Here is a 25,047-nt window from a genome sequence, read left to right as displayed (position 1 = left end):
TGAAACAGTGTCACCAGTGCTTTTGTGTCTCTGTGAAATGGTGCCTGACTGAAGCTGAACCAGGTGACAGGTGAATAAAGGTAAGAGGGGAGGAGAAGGAAAATTAAGAAGGAGAAAAGAAAGGGGAGAGCAACTGTGAGGGAAGAAAAGAGTAAATGATGAGGGGACAAGAGGATATAGATGAAGATATGAGAGAGGAGAAATGGAGAGGAAAAGAAAGAATGAGGAGAGAGGAGTGTTTCAGGCTGGAGAACAGCCAATTCGACACACAGCTGGGGGCCAAACAAAGCCTCTCAAGGATGATTAGGTGGAGAAACAATAATGTATGTGTGTGTGTGTGTGTGTGTGTGTGTGTGTGTGTGTGTGTGTGTGTGTGTGTGTGCGTGTGTAGTTACTGATGCAGGCACTTCAGAGGCAGACTGGGATTGTAGACAAAAATAAAATGTCTGTCATTTTTGAGGGGTGCAGTGTGTTGAGCCACAGAGAAAAATGGTTGTATGAGAGACTTATTTGTGTGCGTGTGTGTGTGTGTGTGTGTGTGTGTGTGTGTGTTTCAATAAGTCACACTCACTCCTCCCTTTCATAGACTTTATTAAAGATCTTTTTCGAGATGCTATGATTCTGTTAAAGTGCCGACTGAAAACCTCCTGGGAAATGCTGCCTTCGGGCTGGCTTCAGCAAAAAAACCAGTTTGGTCACATACAGGAGTCACTGGCCACATACAGTACACAGATTATCTTAAATATGATTTACGCAATTGTGCCATTCACATATGGTCCCTAAATACCATAAATACTTAACATAATTCTTATATAATACTGCCATAATACACATCCATTTACAATGGAAGAAAGAAAGGTGAACATTGTGCAAAGACACAAACAGGAACTCTTTATACAAGATATTCCATTGAGCTCCCATAACACTGAGAATACAGGTAATATGTATTACAATTAATATATTATATTACAGTAAATGCATTAGGATTCAGACGGGTACAACGATCCTTTCTTCCCAGTCTCTAGAGGAGAGTACATTCTCACATCCTTGTGCTTCTCTCTGAAATAAAAGACTGGCACGAGCGCCAGAGGATCATATAGACTTCATCCTTAATCTCATCAGAAGGCCAGTCAGTCGTCTCAAAACATTCAGTCAAAAAGACTAACAATCACAGAAAGAAACACACTATAGAAATTGCATCGCAGTCGAGGGTCAATAGGTAACATTTTACAAACATCTATAATCTATAAGAAGTTCTATATGAAGTACGATGGATTGCTCTGTTCCCGATTCGCTTTCTTTGGCTGACAAAATCACTATAAATAAACTTTACTCAAATTCTGTGATTACATTTACAAATGTATTACCATGTAATACACATAAAGATACATTTACAATAAAATACCTGAATTTGCAAACAGTGGAAATGCAATAAATATTTGCTCCTATATAATCAAATATTAATATTTCAACAATGTTAGAAACACACATGGGTATCACATGATTGCATGAAACAGACAACGAGCCAGCGTTTAGTTAAAAGTTGTCACAGACTTAGGAGAGCTGCTGACATTTTAAATCTTTAAACTTCTACAAGGGAAAATATTGCAGACTGTAGACCAGTTACTGGAGGTTATCTAAAACCTCTCAGCTTAACACACTCGGTACCTATGGTGTGCACATTAGGTCAGAATAAGCTTATCTTTATCATACTGCTAGCCTAAAATACATGACAGGATACACTCACATGTACACCTGCGCGCACACACTCACACACACACATACACACACACTGCTTCAGGGGTTTAGACACTGGTTTAGGACAAATAGGTCGGTGCACTGGATTAAATATAATGTACAGCTGAAAGCACCAGTGATTCTATTTTGTGTAGCAAATGTATAATACAGCAGAATAATGTTATGATAGTTATATTTTGATCTGTGCTTTTCTCCCTTTCAGTGTTTCACCACAGACACACGCACACACATACGCTCAGGCACACACATACAGACGTTAAAAGACAAACTACATTGGACGAGAGAACACACACACACACACATTACAAGACTCCACAGCGCACACATACATTAGAGCACGTTTGTTGTACCTGGAGCCTTCACATACTTTGTACTTATATTCTTTGTCTAGAGGAGGAAATAGTGGGACCATCGAGTGAGAAACTCAAAGTCTCTCTCATTGTAAGCTTGTCTTCGGTTGGAGAAACAGTCAGAATGCTTCAGGCAAACATAGACTGGCTACAAAGAGCCTAAAACATGTCCTATTGTTATTCTGTCTGCAGCACTGTGAGTGTTTCACCTCACTGGCATTCGCCGTGGAAATAGAACAGATTAAAGACTGCAGGTTCACCGTCTGGCCACCAGCGCAGCGACGAGCGCCTACAGGTCGTGACCCATCCTCTCGATCTCATCGATGAGGAAGTCGATGTCAGACTGGGTGGCCGCGGGGTTTGAGACAACCATACGGAAAAAGTTGACTTTATTGCCTTGAGGCTGATAGCCCACCATGGTGGTCCCTGACTCCATCATCATGGCTTTGATCTTTGGCGCCACCTGGTGGAGTCAAAAAAGAACGTATTAGAGGCTCACCTTCCTGAAGGCAGTCTGCTGTAACGAGTGTTCATTCACTGTATGACTGAAAAGGCAGGGTAAACATGAAAGGTGGTAGGTGGAAAAATCAATTAATTTACTTTTTAATTCATTTAAAAGGGACAAGCACAACATTTATTGCACCACATGTAGCTAAAAGCTCATTTTCATCTGTAGCCTCTGGGCACCGGCCACCAGCAACGCAGAGCTCAGCATAGCGAAAGACAGCAGTCACTGACGGGTGTCTCACCCTGTGGAGCTTTTCTCGCCGCTCGTCACTGTCCGGCATGCCTCTCAGGCTGGGTGGGATGTACCAGAAGCAAACATTGGTGTGCTGTGGCTGCAGACAGAAATAAATACAGTTAATAGACACACACACACACACACACACACACACACACACACACACACACCACAGGATCTTTTTTTCATTTGCACCAACAAAAAGAAAATGAACAATGATGGAGGCAGAGGAAAGAGAGCAAGAGGAATACTTGGAGAAGAATTACAATTTTGAATTAACATTCAAGAAACATTTTTAATGTAAATCAGTTGCAGTAAAATAAAATGTAATTGTTTTTTGTTGGTTACCCACCAAAAATGCCTAAAAAACGAAAAGGATAACATTTTGAATTTTCCTTAATGATAGAATAGGAAATGAAGGAAGCTCACCACTCCATCAAAAACCATCTCATATCCCTCCCTGTTCTTGATCTTGTTGTACAGGTACTGCGACAGGTCCAAACACTTGTCAATGTGCTGCTCAAAGCCTATGGTGCCCTGCGGGGGGGAGGGAGGAACGATCGGGCAATCAGTGCAAAGCTATAGCATCTGCTACGATAACACCATGACAATTTGTATTGGCTTGACTTTTATATGCTGGTGAAAGACTGATTTACAAGTTAGCCAATACATGTGTGTGCATCTGTCTCCCTGTGTCTCACCTTGGCCTTCCACATGAGCCAGAACTTAAAGATGTCGACATGCCGGCCACACTGGATTGCTTTGTCCCCAGTGTCGTATGTGACATCGTACTGTTTGTCTTGTTGGAACAGGTAGCCAGCACACATGGAGTTACAGCCTGCCAGGATTCCCTGCAGACACACATTGAGTACATACACTGTTCACCTTTTTTCCAGGACTCCTCTGCCCATGGCACGCCAGCACCATGTAGCACTGTCACAGACGAGTGCTATGAAAGGGTACATTAATATGCATTGTGGTCATTGTGGCCATTTAAAAAAAAAAAAAGTCCTGTTATAGCAATAATCCAGATACAATGTGTGTACAAATACAACCTTCAAAATAAGGCATTTGAAAGGGTTAAAAATCTAGAAATGTTTCACTCGTGTGTGTGTGTGTGTGTGTGTGTGTGTGTGTGTGTGTGTGTGTGTGTTCACTGTACCTTCTCTCTGACCAGGATTGCAGAGCACTGGAGAGGCACGCCCATCATCTTGTGGGGGTTCCATGTGACAGAGTTGGCCCTGCAAAGTTTAATACATGTCTCAATGCACTGAAGTAGTGTCATTGAAGATTTAACTTTAGATAACAACACAGAACAGCCCATCCGCTCCCGTGTACTCACCTCTCCACCCCACTAAGCTTATGGCGATGCTTCCTGGACATCAGAAGTCCACCACCCCACGCTCCCTGAGGAGACAGCACTTTTAAAGAAGGGTATGCAGGCAAGGACATAGTATTACTACTGCTATAAAGAAAGTACTACAGTGACCGCTCCAATGTCAACCACTCACATCGACATGGAGCCACAGGTTGTACTTCTCACAGATGTCAGCAATCTCATTGATGGGGTCAAATGCACCGTACACTGTTGAACCAGCTGTGGCATTCACAAACAATGGCACATAACCCTGCAGGATCAACACACATGACCATTAGAGGGGGGGATTTTGGATAAAGAGCAAGAAAAAACACTGAAACAAACAAAGAATGTAAAAGAAAGACAAAAGAACAATGACACTGACCTTCTGTTTGGCATCGATGATCTTGGCCTCTAGATCAGCAGGAATGACTCTCCCTCTGAAAGAGTGTAGAGCATCATATCATCATCACATACAACATGTCATACAAGTTCAACAGGAATCACCTCGTACTTCACACTGTATCTACTGCAGCTTTACATCTCTGAGATGAGCTCCCCACCTCTCATCTGTGCTCAGCAGGATGACATTCTCAGTACCAAAGCCCAGAGCAGCTCCAGCCTTCTTTATGGAGTAGTGGCTCTGTAAGGACACACATTAGGTATAAAAGACATCTTTCATTGAAATGATAGCTAATTTCTCAGGAGAGTGGAGATTTTGTGAGCTAATTGCTATTTGAGGTCCAGCTTACTTTCTGTCTTGTTGTCAAGTGTGCAATGTTTTATAGACAAAAGTAGATGTGATAAAAGCAAAAAGAATGCATTAAACGAGCCATCTCCCACTGACTATTACCGGACTTCTTCTATGGCCTCAATCTACAGCCAATGAAGCATAGCGCCTGCTTTATTAGAACACCTAAAATGGTGTCTGTGTGTGTGTCTGTGTGTGCGCGCTGATGCGTGTGTGTGTTCACGGTCACGTACGTGTTCAGATGTGAAGAGGACGAGACGAGGAGCAGCAGACATGCCCTTGGTCTTGACCTCTGGGAAATACTTGTAACGTGCGATCATCACGCTGTACATGTTAGAGATCGCGCCCCCTGTTGAGGAGAGACACACGGTACATCAGCACCTTGGACAGCAGTGTTCACTCACACACACACACACACACACACACACACACACACACACACACACTGTAGTGCATGCCACTGTAACTAGAATATTAGAATAAATAACAATTCACTAAACTTTCTTTTTATGGGAAAGGCATTTTTTTTTTGCCACCAACACAAAATACCTCACTCATTTTGCATCAACTTACCTGGTGAAAAGAGTCCATCTCCCTCTCCGTCAGGCCAACCAATCATCTCTCTCATTTTCTTCAGAGTCAGCTGCTCCATCAGCACAAACACTGGAGCAATCTCATAGGTGAACCTGTCAATCACATCACAAAATGTATGAATATAGCATCGTTCAACACCACCGTAACAGTTATTAACAACTGCTTTGTGAGAACAAAGAATGAAAGAAGATTCTTATGCACACACACTTGGGCAGATTAGAAAGCAGACACACCGATACACACACACACACACACACACACACACAAACTCATTGGTTTTTCATTAGCTTTACTATAATTCCAGCCACAAACTGGAGCTTGTGCTGACTGCGCTAATTAAAAAGTGTCTGATAGGAGTCAGGCAGCAAACATTCATATTCAAATGCTCTCTAAAATCACTCAGTGGTTTAATTAAAGCACACAAAGCTCTGATGACTATCTGTCAATCCTGCCAATCTCAGTCGTGAGTCTGAATGGGGCTGATTTGATGGCTGAGAGGACATGAATGTGTGTGTGTGTTTGTGTGTGTGTGTGTGTGTGTGTGTGTGTGTGTGTGTGTGTGTGAGGAAGAAAGACAGGTGGAGAGAGTGTTTTAAAGAGATAACAGCCTCTGTTGACCCCAAAATTCAGAAGCTGAGCAAGACACCATAATTGCTAATTTAATTCTTTCATTAAAAGAAAGAAAAAAGAAAAGATTAAAAGACAAAAAAAATAATACTCAGAACACAAGAACAATTGTTGGAGAGATGACGGACAGAAAATGCTAGATGTCTCTCTCTCTGATCTCTCTGTCGGCTTACAGACGATAAAATGACTGCTAGCTCCGTGGACAACAAACCAAGAAAACTCCTGGAGAAGCTGAAGTAGGTTAAATGTGTTACAGAGAGCCAACTCGTACAGTGAGGCCTGAACTTTTGCTCTCTTTGCTAACCGACAGGACATCTCATCGCCTCCCACACACCCCCTTAGGACTGATCCCTGTTTACCCTGCCGTTAATGAGGCCAGTTACACAACACTCCCCCACTTCCATCAGTCACCACCACCAGTACCATCTAAAACTATAACATTATCCCCCCTCCTCTTTGATTCCTCTCTGCTTTCTTCACAAGTAGGCATCTAAACGAGGACCGAGGCATTTCGCAGCTTGGGTAGAGAGGAGGGGAGATGAAGGCTGAGAGGAGAGGGGGCTGTGGGGAAACAATGCACTGAGAGAAACTGTGACAGAGGACAACAAAGGAAGAGGAGGGGATAATACTGGAAGCAGAGCAAGGGAAGCGTGCAGAAAAGAAACAGGACAAGACGGCAAAAAGAAGTGGCAGAAAATAGGAGGGAAAAAGAAAATGAACACAGTCGAGATAGATAGGAACTGAATTAAAAACAGAAGGATGAAAGAAATGGGAAAGAATTTTTTCTTGTATAACTGTGCCTGGTTAGGGGTCACCCAAAGGATGAATTTGATTGGAACATTAGCTTCGAGTCAATACATCAGATCAGATTGTGACTGCTGGGCGTCAACCATGAACCGCGACAACCACGGACAAAATCACAAAGAAGACAAAACGACCTATTTTGCAGCTTCTCACTGGTCTGACTTCAGAAATATGTTTTGTGATTTACTGTAATTGTGGTTCATACTGTATTAGGAACACAAAAATAGGTATTATCCTGCGTGTCTCACTTTCATTTCTTCTTAAATGTATCCCAACCACAGCAGAAAAAGGACAAAACCAGTGCACCTTTTTAAAATTCTCCTTCTCTCTGAGTCATTTCACGCTGTAATGGCAATAATGGTGATCATTATCACAATCAGAGCCAATCATTGGTCTTTTCAGGGTGAAAATTACCCCTCAGTCACCTGCCTGTCTCCAGGGACAGCCCCTAAATGCCCTTATTATCATCATCAAGGGCACTCAATGTGTGTGAGTCTGTGTTTGAATGCGTGTGTGTATGTGTCTCTATGTGACTAACCCTGTGACCCCCTACCACACTCTTCTCTCAGCCCCTCAAAGGAGCACTGAGTCAGTCTATATCCACAGGGACAATAGAGCCGGAATGAGCACTCTGCAGGGAGCTGCAGCAGCCAGTTTCCACAGTGTGACAGGGTTTTCTGTGCAGCCGGAGGACATTGTGTGTCAGTGTGGGGCCCAGCTGGCCTATCTGCTAAGACCAGCTCTCAATGAGCCTGCAGTCAATGGACTGGAAACCCTAGCTGCTGTATCTGGGACAGCCAGAGCTGGTGTGTGCGTGTGTGTGTCATTATGAAAGTGTGCGCGAGTGTGTGAATTCAATGGCCCTGTCTCTTGGGGCGTTCTTCCAACCCGGAGATGAGATGGGAAAGTTTTTCCAAAGAGGGGGTGGTTTCCCAAGCTAATGTTTTGAGAAATTGGATAAATTAAGCGTCTCAATTTTCCTGCAGCTTTTGGTTTACTGTCCGTACATCGATCTTTTCTTTAGCAGCCAGCCTAGGGGAAACGATAGAGGCCACAATAGTTAGAGAATACTAAATGCTCAATTTGTGGTGTATATTGTCCTCTGACCACCGCGTTATCTTGTATGGTCATTTTGCACAGTGCAGGTCCTGCTGTCTCTGCAACTATGTGTGAGATTCTGTCTATTTTCTGCTTTCTGTCTGTAATTTGGTAATTGTCATGCCTTTTCTCTGCCTCGTACATAACAGCCTGAAACAACCGATCAATTAATTGATTAATTGTTAATTTTTTTCAAGCAAAAAAGTCAAATATTCCATAGTTCAAGCTGCTAAATTCTGAGGATTTATTGCTTTTCTTTTTCTCGTGTCGTATTGAGTATATCACCTTAGGCTTTTGGGAAAGAGTGACAGGCAGTTTTCACTATTTTTTTGACAGTTTATAGCCTGAATTATTAATCAGTTCATTGAGAAATGAAATGGCAGATTAAATGACAAGTGTGGTACCTTTTCTTCTTTGGTCTTAATACTGTAACTGTGTCTGTGGATAAACATCAAGATATATTTGGTTGATTTCAACAAGTAATTTAACTTTAACAGATTTATTCATCCCTCCACTGAGAATGAATTAACAAAGTTGTAAATATTAGGCAGGTACAGTTTCAGCAAATATGTGTTTGTCAGTGTGTGCAACTCTGTGCATGCATGAGTCTGGAGTCAATATTCTGATACTGTACAGAAATATTAGTACAACGTTCCCTGTTCTATTCCAGTGATTATAACACAGAGTCATAGTGCATTTACAATGTATGCGTGTGAGTTTGTGTGTGTATCTGTGTCGAGAGTGTGTGATAAGTTTCATGCCCTCTATCAGACTGGGCCACCATGTAACTCTGACCTGGGATCAATACGCAATCTAACCATCCCTGGGGCTCGGCTTCCTCCGATTTACAGTACAGCGCAGTGGCAGCGTGCCGTCTGTCAATACACAGTCTCCACAGGACAAACCAAACACTTTATGTAACTGCCCTCAGAGGCTGTTGTGACCAAGTGTGGTGTGAGCGGAGAGGAACACCACAAGCACTTCCACCGTGACTTTATACAGTATGATAATGACTGGAGGCTATTTCCAGTGGCCTATAAACAGGAAATCAATGTTGTCCTGCCATGACATATAGAGGTGTTTCCCCTGTATGGATATAAGTTGTGTCATGCACGTAAGAGAGCAGCACACTGTGTGACTTACATGTTGGTGTTGGCGGTGGAGGTGAGCCACTCTCCAGCCAGACCAATGATGTCCAGACCAGAAGACAACTGGTTGAAGAATCGTGGGTGGCCTAAACATAAAAAAATGTACACAAATATCTTAATTGAATTCCTATTAACAGGGCTTTGCTGCCTCTATGAGGGAATCATGCTTTATATAAAGACACAGCAATAAGAAACACTGATACGTCTGCCCTGTCCTGAGCACATAAGAAGCTTTACGAAGGCATATAATCACCACAATGACCTGCAGGCTAAAGCTGATCACTAAAAATCTGATTGCAAAAAAATTAAAACAAAAGAAACATAAAGAAAGCATTCTTCATTTCGATGTTCACAGTCATTTAGATTTCGTTTTGTACTCCCCTGGTCAGCCATGAAACCTGGGGGATCTGACACTGCACTGTTCAGTGTACCATAATTACATCGGTAACAAGGCTATATGACAGCCATTTAGACTCTAAGGTGCTTGCACACACAGTCACCATCAACAGGCCTGGAGCCTAAATGCAGTCATGGATATAAGAACCGCTGTATGGCTGACATAATAAATACGTGTGTCATATTAAGTTAATTTGAATAAAAATATCAAATGTGGAAAAATACATCTAAAACTGTGGACGTATTAAAGAAACTGACTGTGCTGCTTAGCAGTGAGAGGAAAGAACGATCATCTTTGTGTTTCAGCACCGTGGACAGCTCCTCCAGTGGGACTTTCAGCCACGGAAACATTTTAAAAGCACACAAAAACCCGACCACATCTCCAGATGAAAAGTGGTGTTGAGTTGTAGACACACTAGACCCTGCGTGATATATAAAACCCAGGGGACAGTTTGAGCGTTGTCGTTTTTAACAGCTTGAAACAGCCCGTGTTAGGATCCCCTCAGGCAACACTTGCTTTAATAAGTCGAGGGAGAAGAAAAGGGGGGACGTCAACTGAATTACCAGGGGGACAATGAATAAGGCAGTCATCGTAATAGGCTGTAGACTACGTGGCAGACGACTTCTTCTCCAAAGGTTTGTGTTGAATTCACCTCTGTGTAGTAAAATTGTCTGTATCAATTGACATGAAAGGGATAAAATGGGCAGGTGTTTTTAAGAATATAGCATTGCTTTCCTTGAACTCTACTGTATGCGTTGCATGATGATGTATATGGTTATATGTTGGTCTGCAGATTTTAAAAAAGTAGCCTATTTAGAACTGACAGAGTACAACGTTATTTGCCTTTTATCCCCACAAATTCAGTGACGTTTTGCTATTTAAAGCAATTTATGCCACTATATGAATCATTGAAAAGGCCTCAGATTTTTAAAACATATTCTCAACTCAATCTAGGTGACCCCCCACCTTCAGATACAGCTCTTTAGTACAGCTCATCCTTAAAGGTGTCCTGGCCTACCTGTCCGGATGCCATATTTGAGCGTGTCCCTGCAGTCCACCAGGATCTGCTCCAGGGATTCAGGCTGGTCAGATAGCTCCAGGTTGAAGCCCTCCATGCCTTCCAGGAGCTGGTGAGGGTGGTGGAAGTCCAGCACCTTGGTGGAACGGTCGAAAGTCTTCTTGACATAGTTGGTGAGGATGTCGACTATCTCCAGCAAAAACTGTATGGTAGGCTCCTCTCCATTTTTGGCTGGCAGCAAGTCTAAAAGGTGAAAGGTAGTGGAAATTATGTCTGTGTGATGAATTCAAACAAGCTACAACCTGATTCCAGCTGTGTAAAATATAAATAAAACAGACTGTGACAAGTTGCTTATTGTTTTTGACCAATGCTCAACTGAAAACAGCACAAAGACCTTTTGTAAATATTTGCTTATTCTGACTTTGATGCAGCAACGTGTTTCAAACAAGTTGTGACACGAACAAATAAGGACTGGCAGAAATAGTGGAATGCTCCAAAAACATGGAACATTCCACAGGTAAACAGGTAAACAGGTTAACAGGTTCATTGGTAACAGTATCATGAATGGGTATGAAAGGGGCATCCAAGTAAGGATGGAGCGAGGTTCACCACTTTGTGAACACATGATTGTATAAAGGAGATTAGTTCATGAGCTCAGGAACACTTCATAAATTTCATTTTCATCTTCATTCATTTTGGCTGAGCTGAGAAATGTATTTTTCACCAGGTCTTAACTGGTAACACTCACAGTACACCTAACAAAAACCGTTAAGATAATTGTACGAGTTACTAATTTAATTTTCAGGAACAAAAAATCAGGTAGTCCTACCCAACGTAATTTCTTGACGCCATATTCAACCTCGGTCTCTGGTTATTTCCTGTATTGTTCTCATTATTCACATGCCTCTAACTTAAGTGGTCGTCTACACTTTACTTTCATTCGGTGTAAGAAGGTCAACAATACAGCAGGCCTTTAACAGCCTTATCTGGACAAAGGCCCAACAGTCATTTTAATTAGAAGTGATGAGTCTCTGTGAACATGGCGCGCAGCTCTGGAAAATTACAGAAATGATTCGAGAAATGAGCAATAACATATTTAGACGTAGACAGGTGTGGGTATGTGTAGGCCTCACCTCTGGCGAACAGGTTGGAGAAGTCCGTCTCGGTGAGGCGGAAGCGCGCGTCCCTGTCACTGTTGTTGCACGAGAGCAGGTTCTTCTGTCCCGCGAGCCTCCCCTTCTCCTCGAGGCTGTTGTTCTTTTGCAGGAACCCTAGGGCGTTACACGGCGGAGGGCAGGAGTTATCACCAAACATCTCCATTCCACACACAAGGAAAAAAATGATGGGACCAAAACAAATTAAAAAAAAAAAAAAAAATACAAGAAAGAGAGAGAGAAAAAAAAGTCCAAATACACTCTTATTTAGTCTGTAAATGTGCGCGTGGTACAACAGTAAATAATCTGTTTTGTCTAGAGTCAGCTAATCATCCCCTGAATTCTTTCATCAGGAGTGCTTCTCCAGTGGAGGCCAAATCTATGTAGGCCATATATGTGCACACACCTAAACACAAAGAAGAGGGACCACCTTTATCCCTGTGTGGGTGGGTGCCCGCCCCACCCTCTGACATCACAACCACACCCCAGTCAGAAAACACCCAGAGGTACCGAGTCTGCAGACTGATCGGCTCAGTGGGCAGGACAGCCCCTGGTGATGACCCCAACAGCCAATAAATACACATCCTGTAAAGAGGGGTTAATGAAGGAGTCACAGTGCCCTGAAGCAGTCTGACCCTGCGAGGCCGACATGTTTTCGACTCCATGATTGATCGAATTTCTGCATATGGACCCTCCGTAGCTGCAGGATCATGCGTGGGCCTAACTGTGCGAAAAATGTGTGGAAATCATACACCCTTCTTGTCTCAAAGCATATAAGATATTATCTCTCGTATTTTTCCAGTGGAAACTTTAGAATACCTTGCTCATTAAATCCTAAATGACATGTTCAAAACCGATACGTGAGACCCTATAACTGCAATAGCGTCCGTATGGAAACATTTCAAATTGCATTCAGTTTCCATTGCAGTCCATTGAAATGTCATTGAAGTCAATCAACATCGACTGTTCAATGTCTCATATTCAAAAATGTAAAGATCAAACTTATTCGATCCTTTGGTCTGAATTGATTTCTGTCATAACAAACAGGCCAAAAATGTCATGTTTGAATGACCATGTCAACCTTTCATCAGAGGCAAGAAAAACACATTCTTCATACACTTAAAAAAAAATTAAGGCACTAAAGGAAACACATTCCTTCAAATAATGGCGAAATAAACACACCATCCCTGCAACGTCACATCCGCTACCCTCTGCTCCAATGTGGGCTGTGAGTGAGACTGACAGTGAAGGCAACCGAAGGTAAAATTGTATTCATTGTTTCGAAGAAATATCTGAATGGGAAATAAAGCTACTCCTTTATTTACAGGATATTTCAACAGCCGTTCTGGGATTTATGACCTGTATTTGCAGGCCTGTCTCGAGGATTTTTTGTCTCGGTGGTGAAATGGAAAAGACATGGGGGGTTCAGGGGCGGTCGGGGGGGTTGATGCGGGGCTCTCATCATCAGACCTAAAGGCTAATGTCCACTGACCTTTGGAAGATGGAAACACACTGTGACAGTCGTGGATGGCCTATTTCCGGCCTCCAAATGGATTTATTTATTAAAAGACAAAGAAGAATAACAACAACCACCCTATGATTAAAGTTTTAAAGGAATGGAAGGAGAAAATACACACCCCCAATGATGTATTATGGAGACATTCATATCCCTCCCAGATAGCATTTTCCTAAGATGCCAAAAATGTGACTAGAAAAAATATTTCATGTTCAATAACGTTAACGTGGAACATTTTATGTGCTCACAAAAAGAAAGAAAAAAAAAAAAAAAAAAAAAAAAAACTTACCACAAATCTTCATCCCCAGTTTCCGCGTGCATCCGTGCATCCACGCGTATTCGTAGGCTAAAACAGAATGAACGTTTGAGTCTGAGGCCGCGGAGACAGCGTGGAAGGGCGGATGATGGATATAAAGCTGGTGGTGGAGCACAGTGAGCACAGTGCAAGCGGGATGCGGACGGCTCTTGGCCAGGTGTGAGATCCTGAACACTTTAGGGGTTGTGGGTTTTTAAGGAGCACTTTGGCTCAATGTGGACTTTGCTTGCCTTTGTTTATCCACCTTTTTATTTACCCCAGCACCCACTGACCACAAAGGGATGAGTCTTATAACATTTCCGATTTAAGTTCAATCAATAGGCACCGACGGTGGCCCGCGCGGCACATCCCCGCCGGCTCACACACCCAGCCAAGGGGCGGACGGGAATTAACGCCCGTGAAATGAGCTCACGGAGGAGGGCAGAAATTAATTGAGTGAAACACAGTGTGACTGGAGCGAGCTGGTAATGTCTGTGGCCGGGAAGCCTATGGCCGGCTTGATGCACAAACTTATAGTATTGTATAGTGCGTCTCACACATACACACATCATGCATACACACTCACAGCTACACACAAACCCGAGCGTGGACATGCGTGAGCAGAGATGGAGCAGAAGCCGGAGGGAATAAAAATGCAGAACGCACGGCAAGCAGAGCAAAGGCGAGGCGGCGCATATACCTGATGGAAAAGTTTCCAAACAAAAACAAGTATTTAAATTTACTGAGGCAGTTTCACTGTGAGAGAACAGCCCGAGGGGCCGAGGCCAAGACCATACACACAGGCAGACACGCGCGCGCATGCACGCACGCACGCGCCGACACACTACAAAGCCGCCAGGCGTGAGATGGAGCGTGGCAGAGAGATAATGGCAACATCCAGCAGCAGTATACGAGCAAGTCACACAAAACAAACATCTTCTTTTTAATGGGCTTTTCCGGGTACAAATCCACATTTGAAATAAACCTGAGATTTTTTATTTTTATTTTTTTTTGTAGAAATGTTTATCGATACCCAAAGGCCACAAATAAAAGCTTGAAAAATATTTTTATTCGATAAAGAGAGAAAATATGAAAGTGAGGTGTACATTGGCCCTCGGGAACTGTCGCTTATTCCCTTTATATTTGGCTGAAGACAAAAAAAAAAAACAAAACCTGTAATTATGTCCCCGCGTTGCGCTGCAGATGGCTGCTCAAGTGCACTGTAATGGGGTCGATTCTGTGCATGCGACAACGTCTTAAACTAATGAATTAACCCACAGGTTAATGTAAACCTAAACAGGCACTTTTAGAATTAGCAGCTAAATATATACATTTCTTTTTCCAAGCGCAACTCATCAATGCAGCCTACAGCCGCGAGGGCCTAACGCATCGTGGGGAATCAGATAAGATGAATTAGAACAGAAATAAATCATCGTGAATAAAAATGCGGAGCTTATTGGCGATATTTGTCAAAATCACTAAATAACGCTCACAATGAAAAACCCAACGAATGCGTTTTTGCAATAAAATGCAGGAAATTATTCAAATCTGTAGTCTGTATTTTCGATGGGGAAAATGCACATTTATTCAGAAATGTTTGCACTAAATGCACTCGGGATCATTATAAACATCATTGTCTTAATGGCGCATCATTTCTGCGCCAGGTCCAGTGCTCGGTGCGCACCGCTGATCCGCCAGGCAGCGACAGGCAGCTGTGATGGCTCTGTTTTTAACCGGAATGATTAACGACGGAGCCCACACAGCAAATGGCCCGGGCGAGACTCGCTTTTATCAGACAGAGAAGGAGGGGAGAGAGAGAGAGAGAGAGAGAGAGAGAGAGAGAGAGAGAGAGAGAGAGAGAGAGAGAGGCACAGACAGAGGTGTGTGGGGGTGTACTGGGTCTAAGCCCTGTGCTGGCAATAGATCGCACTGCACAAGTGTCTTTGAGCAAGGCACCAAGTCCCTGTCAGCTCCAGTGGGCTGTTTCTGTAAACACAACCGGAACGCTCCGGTGAGGGACATCCTTAACGAGAATTTACCCTCGGGGATCGATAGGGGATCAGAGTGTTAATAACGAGGAGTGTGAGGACGTACTTGTAGACGGAGGTCTTAAATTGTCGGAGTTGGGGTCCTGGTCCCCGCCGGTGGCTCTCGGTTCAGACGTGGCCATCAGTCCTCTGTTATCTGATCTCCAACTGGGAAATAATTCAGCTGCGAACAAAACGGTCCACGGTTAGTGGAGTGACCAGGTCAGTTTATCGAGTTCAGACATAAAAAAAACTTGACTCGAACATATATAATATGTATTTATATAATTGGTGCAGTCAGTTTAATGAGTAGGCCAGGGTTCGTTCAGAAAATGATGTTATTTGCTGTGCGTCGCCAGAAACGCTTTATTCCAGAAGGACATGAATCAAAGCGCGCAGAATTGCGCACGACGCATAAGCAGCACGCACAGCAGGATAAACAGTTTTGGTGATAAGATAATGCCTATGTGGGTGCATTCATTTTGGAGATAGCCGTCAATATTTCTTGCATTCAATTAGCCATTAAAATACTCCCAGGGCCACTGTAGTGGCACTGAGGTCCAGAGCACGGAGCCAATAAGGGTGGAATTTAAAAGTTGTTATCAGGGACATAGAATAACAGGTAATAGCTCGCTGGAGCAAAATGTTAATTTTCAGTAGATATCAGTGTTGGGCAGAGCGGCAGCAGACCGTTAAAATCTATGAGCTTTATGTGTGATCATCCACTGCGCTCACAACAACTGAATCTTCTCTGGAATAAAAACAAGAGGGTTAAAAAAAGAAGAAGACACATTCAGCCTGACACAGTCAAGATGACATATGAGAAAAATAAACGAATAGATGACAGGATATCTTGATAATCACAGCACATTTTAAACAGACTCATTAAAGAGATGTTGATAAAATGCAACCACATAAATCCACATAAATAACCTACGTCATTCACCTATTGACTCAGCAATCGACATTTCAATTAAGTTGCGCTTTGAACAAGCATATCCCACACCATCATCACTCAATGTCACCACGGCATGAGACAGACTGAGCAACTAATGCATTCCCTCTGTCACTCATCTGAGGCTCACTTCTGTCAGACGGCGCAGCGAATTGGAACACATTTTTTTTTCTTTGTCGTTCATATAAAATTTCTCCAAAATAACGTTGTGATGTACGAATAAAGCGGAAACATGAAGCTTATCAACACATCAAGGGCGCCGCTGAAATGAAAGGCGGAGGCATCTTACCGACTCACAGGCGCACAGGTTGTCGAGTCCAGAGAAACTATAACTGGATGTTCCAATTGCCACCCAAAGGCACGACCAGGAACAGTCCAGAGGCGGCGATGGCGGAATACCAACAGAGCGCACTAATAAAATCCCATCCAGCGACGCGCAAGTGACCCTTTCTCCCTCAAGAATATTTTTTTTATTCGTTATTTATATCTCAGGCTCTGGCTGCCCATTGGTCTCTTCACGCAGGCATGAGTCAGAGCCTTGCCTCCCCCTGACGACTAATGAAGCCTCCCTGAGTGGTACTGACAGTCACAATCCACTTTAAGGAGCCTAAAAAGCAAAAGGAAAAACACCAGTGACGTATACCCACCCCTCTCTTTCTCTCTCTCCCTCTGTGTGTGTGTGTGTGTGTGTGTGTGTGTGTGTGTGTGTGTGTGTGTCCAGGTGTGGGTGCGTGTCACAGGATGGAGGATGGAGACTTGAATGTGAAATGCATTCTGAGTGGGTTATACAGAAACTTGACCTTGGGATGACAAACAGCTGGTTTATGGGTTTTAGTAACAACATTTACGCATGCAGAATTGATACATCAGGGCTTCACGGGACCTGTGGAAGCTCTGCAAGGTGTCTGTCTGGTTATTTAGCCTAGAATAAAGAAAACAGCAAGTGATGGAGAGAGCAGAGCGCACCATCCACGATCCATCCATCCATCCATCCATCCATCCACACAAGTACTGACTGTAATATTCACCTTCATGAGATGACAACGCTGCATGCATCATAATTTTTGACCCTTTTTTATAACCTTGACATGGACAATAACACTAGGACATCAAAGTGAATCCAGGCTGGCAGGCATTGACATAGTGTCCTCGGCGTCATCCTCGTGCCTGTGTCCTGGTCCACTGAATGGGCAGAGACCGGCCATTATGTTCATTCAATCACAGCAAATTATACAGCCTTTATCAGATGGCGCTCATACTTTCTCCTCTCACAAGTCATGCGTAGAGACGACTCATAAAGATAAGCTCTGCCATGTGATAATAACTCACAATATACTGTCTGATAGCATTCCACGAGGATGGATTAGCAGTGTGTGTGTGTGTGTGTGTGTGTGTGTGTGTGTGTGTGTGTGAGTGAGAGAGTGGGTGTGTAACCTTGAAAGTGTGCACATACAGCAGCGTATCACAGAGAAACATGCTTACATCCTCATTCATAATCAGCCCTTCACTGGTTTCATTTCAAATGTAAACCCTGTTCAGATAAATTCATCATATTTTTATTTGTGTTAAATCGCTGCTGAGTGAAGTGTCAAGATTTCAGCAACTCATTATTTCCTGCACTGTGTTCTAAAACTTTTTCTAAGGGTCATTTGTGACCATCTGTGTGAAGCACATTTTAAGCAAATTTAAATAATACCAGCAAACGAAAATGCTGATTGAAGTGCTGTTCCATGTGAGCATTAGGAGTTGGTTCATGGAGATAAACAGCTGGTGGCGCTACTTCTCCAGATGGATGCCATGAAACCACCACAGAAGAAGAGAGTGCAACAAGCTGGTCGAAAATTGGATTCCTGCCTATGAGTCTTTACATTTTCTGATGCAGCACCACAGGTGATTGGATTTATATCAGATGATGTTTAGCTTCATATTTTGATGATCTTCCCAAGTTCAAGCATTTCCAGGAAACAAGGGCATCAGGTTTGTCCACACTCAATATTTTATTTGCAGTTGAAATATGAAAAGTTACCCATATTTCACAACATCTACAATGTGTAGGAAGACTTCCTGTGCAAAGTAGCTCTGAGGATTAAAATAAATGCAGGATGCTATTATGAACTGTTCCAACAGATGTCGGGTCAAACGTGAGAAGGAGGACACGGCTTGTGTCTGTTCACCCGCTTTTCTTCTTCCTCCTCATCATCATCTGATGGTGAAGAAGAGGAGCAAGATGAAGAGGAGCAGCTTGAGCTCTGAGATGACTCCTCATCACTTCCAGAGTCATCATCATCATCATCCTCATCCTCACTATCTTCTTCTTCATCATCTTCCTCACTGCTCTCTTCTGCCTCTTGCTCTAATGGAAAAAAAAACATGACACAAACTGATGGTGTGTTTAGGAGTATGCAGGTAAATCTTTGTGTTGGTGTAAAAACGGGGGGACTCTCACCCTCCAACAGCTTCTTCTGGATGAGCGGGAGAAACTCCGAGGCCTCTGGGTTGTCTGGCTCATAGATGAGAACTGAAACGAGGAGAGAAGAGGCATGATGGGCTGACTACACTGGTGGCTGGTTCATTGACTGACAGACATACAGTTGATAGATGCAGGAAACATACTCATCTGACACAGTTTGCTGGCCAGCTGAAAGTCTCTGTCCATCACAGCTCTGAGGAACTGAAACCATACATCCTCATTTCAATGTCGCTTTCCACCATTAAAGTTCAGCTCATCTAAATTGACTCAAGGTGGAATTTGGACTAAAAGTATGAAAAATATTTCATGGATCATTTAGATTTACATTTAAAGTTTAAGCCTTTTCTCAACAGAGCTTGAAGTGTGGAATCAATGATGGTGATCAGTCACTTTACCTCCATTATCAGCTCCACTGGTGCCTTAAGGTCTTCATCCTCAGCATCCTCTTCCTCGGACTGCTCTTCGCCCCCGTTCGGCTCATGCGTGGGAAGAGGCTCAGCCGCTGGGGGAGCATGTGTTCTTCCTAATGGCAACCAGTATCATCATCATGATTGTCAACAAAACTCACTCTTCCAGTTTCTTATCTCTGCGTTTCCTTTCTTTGCATTCTTGTTCTACGTCTGCCTACCTGTCACTGTTGAGTCTGGGGGCTGTGCTTTCATCAAGTCTTTCATTTCCAGCTCATCATCAGCCACTGCAGTCAACTGTGCTTCTTCTTCAACCCTGAAACGCCATTTAAGATTTAAAACTGCGTGTTGGCGACATTTCATTTGTTCGTGATCACCTACTATTTGAGCTCCGAGTACGGACCTTGGTGACATGTTGATGGATTCCTTCACTGAGCGCTCTACAGGAAAAGGAGGGACGTACCAGAAATTTAATTCAGACAGGAAACTTGCATGGATTTTCTTTCATTTTCTTTTTTAAGACGCAACAGATAGTAGACACAAGAAAAAGTGACACAGACAGCGACACCTCAAGATTATTAAACAACACTAATGCAGGTCCAGATTAAGTGTGAATAAAACCAAATGCTGCAAAGTTGGATTATTTTACTTTAGGTGTTCCCAGCCTGTCTCTTCTAATTCTGTCACAGTCAGTGACATTGTTTGTTATTCACTGCTTTTCCCAGAATGACAAATTTAACAGGCATGCACATGCATGCATATATCAACATACCTGTCGAGAGTGATCAACAGCAATTTTAAAAAAAGGACAAGAGTTTTTTTCATTCATGATAAAGCAAGAGTTGCACTCATAACATGTCTGAGGGTTGCATTGCATTCTGGTCTTTTGAGGCACATTTCGATGCAGAAACTGTTACTGCTGCCTGTTCAGACATACATTACTTACGTTACGTATAACACTTTGAAAGAGTGATGATGACATTAGTTTTCCCTCCACCACCACATACCATCTGTATTCAGCACTTCACCACATGGAAACCCAGACTTTTGAGTCTCCTGACAAGAAACCTTCAGAATGACAAAGACCTTCAGTCCAGTAGTGAAGCAAAACATATTTCTGTTAATCCAACTGCTTCAGTCTATCTCAGAATACGCACCTGGACAGAGCGAGGCAGTGGACGAGCAGGAAAACTGCTGCGGGACGTAGAAAGTGAAAAAAAAGAATAAAGCATGAGCATTCAGAGATGTGGTAGAAATGTATATTTGCTAAGATGGAACTTTTCTTACCGAGGTTTATCAATAACTGTCTTTTTCCCCACTTTGTCTGGAACATAATCAGAATATGAGCCTGCCATGAAAGGCTAGAGAGCAGCATAAGCACAAAGTGAAATCTTCTCATTTCAGTATTTAAAAAGGAAATACATGTGGCTCTGATGTATTGTGCACCATGTGTCGTCTTCTTCTTCTTACCATTGGCTTTGTGTGTCTCAGCATGAGCGGAGGTGACTTCTACTGCCAGCTACATCCAGTACAGATCAAAATGATGGTATTATTCATACGGTGTTAACTGGGCCACATACAGTGGCAATGCACAGGCATGGACAATGTGTGATTCTTTAGTGTTTACCTGTTTCTGGAAACCAGTGGAGGATTTCCCCAAACACTCTAACCTGGACATCAAATCACAGCAGTGAAATCATATAATCCTTTGTTATTGCTTGGGAATGTTTTGCACGAGTTATAAAATCTTAACATTTTCAGAGGGAATTAAGGATTATGTGTGACACTTCATTGTATACTTCGGCCTATATAGTGACCTTATGTCACACAGTATCTTTTCTCAGTCTATTCAAGGATAAAACCACGTATGGAGTATTTATTTTAACATTTATAGTACTGAAAGAAATGATTCTGTCATTAACTGCTGTGTTGGGGTAGCTAGTAAAGTAACTGTTAGCTCGAATTAGCAGGAAGCTAACGTTGCATTATGAACTGTAAGCATTCAATAGCTGGGGCAGAATGTTAGACAGCTAGCCGTTGCTCACCTGCTCATGGAGGAAGATACAGCAACTGCAACTTTAGGCAGAAAGTTTGTAAATTCTGAAACTTTCTTTTAATGCTGAATAACGATGTCTCCTTTGAAAGCTAACGGGCTTGGCTGTCAGTAGGACAAACGATGTTTGCGACGCAACAGGTAAACTAACAGTCGGTACCATAGAAACGGGACAACGCCGAGTCAGTGCTGCCTTCAAGTGCTGCTGGAATTTTTGCAATTCTAAGAATATGCGACTTTTGGAGCGTGTAGCGTCAGCTCATAAAAGTGGTGGCGTACTATTGTGCGTAGTTGGCTTTTTATTTTAAATAGGTAATTATGTGTTCCTGTTCATTGTATGGGTTGTTAAACTTTTAATTAGCTAATTTATTACCAGTGTTATAAAACGTATTGTCATACACTAATGTCTTAATATCTGTTGAACCATGACATGTTACCATCCATAATTCTGCCGTCCCCCTCAGTTTGCAGCAGCAATGCATTGTTTTTTGGTTGCTTCATTTGTAAAATAAAAAGCCACCAAAAATGCATTTGAATGCACAGTCACGTGTGCAGTATTTAAGCTCAGAAATAAGAGATTTTGAAGGCTTTTCCCCAGTCCCCTCTTGCACAAAGCTTAGCTGTTTCTGTCCACCCTCCATGTCAGCCATATTTCATCCAATAAGTAGCTGTAACTGCTACATTAGCTGCGCATACATCGAAAGAGCTGCCCTCATTCTTAAATCTGTGTGTCCCTGTGCATGTGTGTAAGGATGGAGACAGTGTGTGTGTGGCAAATGGGTTCAGGTGTCCTCAGCACTTGGCTGTATTGTTTCATGGTTGTCTTATACTTTCAAGAAGAGATAAACTGTCCGGCTGAAGGCTCAGACTTCCCACAGAAACTAAATTAGCACATGACTGACAGGCTTGTTCATCTGCTGCCAGAGTGTCAAGCACTGTTTAGAGATAGGTGAAGTTAGCTTGGACTGTTAAATGTGCATGCCTTCTCTTCACCTGCCACTCTCTCTCTCTCTCTCACACACACACATACGCACACACACACACACACACACACACACACACACACACACACACACACACACAGAAGCACACATCAATTAGGCAGTGCAGTGAAGTTGCTCGGACTGAACTCTCCCTTGGGATCCATCTCATGCACACCAGCACACCACTGAACCGTGTGCATGTTGTTGGTGAGTGTGTAGACTGTGTGTGTGTTCATGAGTGTAAAAAATGGAGAGGGGGCAATCAATCTTATCTTGAGAAAAGTTTGCCTTGTCACTGCATGAGCAGAAGGAACCCAGCAAAGAGACAGACATGAATGAGGACAATATCCACAAGTCAGTTTCTCATGGAACATTATGGAGTTTTTAAGCTTTGAGATTACATTCACATTACTGGGTGGACTGCTGCCATCGTGGAACCAAACTAAAAGACAGGAATGACACATTCAAGCAGCTGGGGTTCTTGTGTGCTGACTATCCCAGAGTGCCTCAAATTATATTATTGGCATAACATTTGACCTTCTTACATTGTATGAGTTACACACTATGAAAGATAAATGTGTTTCTTGTATTTTCTCTCGACTTTGACTGGTAAATTCTATATATGACTAATGATTTTTGCATACTCAATTTTGTAAATTTCCTGTATCTTGTGCACTAAACAACTTGCAGCGTTAAATGCTCTATTAAGAAAAAATCCTGTATGTATATTCATTCATTCATTCATCTTCTATACCCGCGTATCCCTTTCGGAGTTGCGGGGGGCTGGAGTCTATCCCAGCTGGCAATGGGCGAGAGGCAGGGTACACCCTGAACCGGTCGCCAGACGATTGCAGGGCAATATAGACAGACATACAAACAACCATTCACACTCACACCTATGGACAATTTAGAGTCACCAATTAACCTAATGAGCATGTTTTTGGTCCGTGGGAGGAGGCCGGGCCGGAGTGCCCGGAGAGAACCCACGCATGCACGGGAAGAACATGCAAACTTCACACAGAAAGGCCCTGCCCGACCCGGGGATCGAACCAGAGACCTCCTTGCTCTTTTAAAACAAAAACAAAAGGGAAAAGTCTCCAGAGTGCACATGGCCCTACATGGAGGCTACTGAACCCTGAAGTCTGGCAATGTGTTGTGAACATGTTGCATTCATTAAACGTGGCTTGTGTAAATCTGTTCTGCTTTGCCCTGCCAAAATAAAGGCCCATTAGTTTCATTCAGCATCACAGGTGCACAATTCCAAGAGGTCAGACAAATATAAAGGATACCTTTCATGCATAAAAGCAGAAATAAGTCCACCCAGTCTGGGCTTTAATGCTCACAAAAACCTAAATTTTGAGACAGATATTTTTTGAATATTTCAGTCGATGTAAACATTATGGACCTTCAGTGAAGAGCTGGAACAAGCTCAAATGATATGGATGAGATGAGTTTTCTACCCTGAAAGCTACTCAAGAGTAAAAAGGGTTATTTTGATGTATTATTAATGCCCCTGATTTTCAGTCTTTAGCATGTTTCTATAACATTAAATACTCATGACTACATTAAAGTTAAAGTTTGGAAAGTCACTAGTATTCATATGAATAGTTCCCAGACTCAACCAGTATTTATATTAATAGTTAATAGTCATATAAACTCTGATTGTAAATACTATATATGACATCACAGTTTACCAACTAAACCCTGCCCACTTCAAACCAGTGATAAGAGCACAAATAAACAGAGCAAAAAAAAAAAAGGGGCAGAAATATCTAATGTGAATCTTCATGTATGAGCCCACTGCTCGAAGCTGCACAAGGAAATCAGATTTCAGGGTCTGTAAGAGCCTGCGTAGAGCTCATGATATCCAAAAAAACAAAACAGACATATTAAGTTCACTTGAATCCATGTTTCCAGACTCAACCAGTCATGTAAGATATTATTTTACAGTAATTTAGCGAGTCTCTTCATGTCAAGTGTCAAACACCAAGGTGGAACGTGAACAGCAAAAACTGCACTGACACTGTCACCTTGTTTTATAGAGATCCCCCTCCCCACCCCCTCCTGCCCGACAACAGACAGACGGAGAACCACAAAATACACACACACAAATACACACAAATGCACACAGCACCAGCAGCCCATCAGGCACACCTGCCATAGAGGGTTGATGGGAAAATATATTCCACACAGACGACATGATAACAGAATCATTTCACACTTCAGCGATCCCCTGCACGTCCTTTTTGTGTGCATGTATGAGCTTGAGTGTGTGCGTGTGAGCACCAGTATGCACATCTATTAGTGTGCTGCCGTGTTGTAGTACTGTATGTGCCTTGAGAGACTCTGCTTCTCACATATTTCCATATGATGAGCCCTGAGGCTGTCTTCGCAGTAAAAGAGAACACAGACTGGGACACAGGACAGGGAGACTCATTGCAGTCCTTCAGGACATCACCGTGTGGAATGTGAAGCATGTATTTCTGTGATGGAGCGCCACTGAACATACTGTTCCCACTGTAGCATCATTAACACAGAGCGAC

The 25,047-nt window shown here is 42.8% G+C and overlaps 2 protein-coding genes across 3 annotated transcripts; both read right to left on the bottom strand.

Moving 5' to 3' along the window:
- Positions 1 to 574: 574 nt before the first annotated feature.
- On the bottom strand, positions 575 to 17,173 carry LOC143328991 (glutamate decarboxylase 1-like). 2 transcript variants are annotated; one of them, XM_076744582.1, is made up of 17 exons: positions 16,881 to 17,173; positions 15,704 to 15,820; positions 13,604 to 13,660; positions 11,778 to 11,915; positions 10,645 to 10,887; positions 9,225 to 9,315; positions 5,532 to 5,644; positions 5,192 to 5,307; positions 4,771 to 4,850; positions 4,593 to 4,647; positions 4,362 to 4,478; positions 4,193 to 4,257; positions 4,013 to 4,091; positions 3,552 to 3,701; positions 3,280 to 3,387; positions 2,858 to 2,947; positions 575 to 2,571 (listed from the first exon to the last, which is right to left on the bottom strand). In XM_076744582.1, exons 2-17 carry the CDS (start codon positions 15,777 to 15,779, stop codon positions 2,398 to 2,400), a joined length of 1,752 nt encoding a protein of 583 aa, XP_076600697.1. In that variant the 5' UTR covers positions 15,780 to 15,820; positions 16,881 to 17,173; the 3' UTR covers positions 575 to 2,397. The 2 variants fall into 2 exon arrangements, with proteins under 2 accessions (XP_076600697.1, XP_076600698.1); XM_076744583.1 differs by lacking the exon at positions 13,604 to 13,660.
- A 1,392-nt stretch (positions 17,174 to 18,565) lies between these two features.
- On the bottom strand, positions 18,566 to 21,672 carry LOC143329723 (uncharacterized). The gene is made up of 12 exons (XM_076745743.1): positions 21,514 to 21,672; positions 21,096 to 21,138; positions 20,939 to 20,987; positions 20,756 to 20,792; positions 20,626 to 20,662; positions 20,476 to 20,536; positions 19,872 to 19,908; positions 19,690 to 19,784; positions 19,457 to 19,584; positions 19,205 to 19,262; positions 19,038 to 19,109; positions 18,566 to 18,944 (listed from the first exon to the last, which is right to left on the bottom strand). Exons 1-12 carry the CDS (start codon positions 21,519 to 21,521, stop codon positions 18,727 to 18,729), a joined length of 843 nt encoding a protein of 280 aa, XP_076601858.1. The 5' UTR covers positions 21,522 to 21,672; the 3' UTR covers positions 18,566 to 18,726.
- Positions 21,673 to 25,047: the final 3,375 nt, after the last annotated feature.

This window comes from Chaetodon auriga, chromosome 12 (genome assembly GCF_051107435.1).
Source record: "Chaetodon auriga isolate fChaAug3 chromosome 12, fChaAug3.hap1, whole genome shotgun sequence".
Lineage (NCBI taxonomy): Eukaryota > Metazoa > Chordata > Actinopteri > Chaetodontiformes > Chaetodontidae > Chaetodon > Chaetodon auriga.
Note: the sequence above shows the minus strand (reverse complement) of the source record. Positions and strands in the feature narration are given on the sequence as shown.

Coding starts and splice junctions, on each gene's coding strand:
- LOC143328991 (XM_076744582.1), bottom strand. CDS start 15,779: ATGGCCACGTCTGAACCGAGAGCCACCGGCGGGGACCAGGACCCCAAC. Junction 11,916..13,603: donor ACTGGGGATGAAGATTTGTG/GTAAGTTTTTTT, acceptor GTAACGCCCTAG/GGTTCCTGCAAAAGAACAAC. Junction 4,092..4,192: donor AAGCTTAGTGGGGTGGAGAG/GTGAGTACACGG, acceptor TAAACTTTGCAG/GGCCAACTCTGTCACATGGA.
- LOC143329723 (XM_076745743.1), bottom strand. Junction 20,663..20,755: donor ACAGTTATTGATAAACCTCG/GTAAGAAAAGTT, acceptor TACGTCCCGCAG/CAGTTTTCCTGCTCGTCCAC. Junction 19,263..19,456: donor CAGTGGAGCTGATAATGGAG/GTAAAGTGACTG, acceptor GTATGGTTTCAG/TTCCTCAGAGCTGTGATGGA.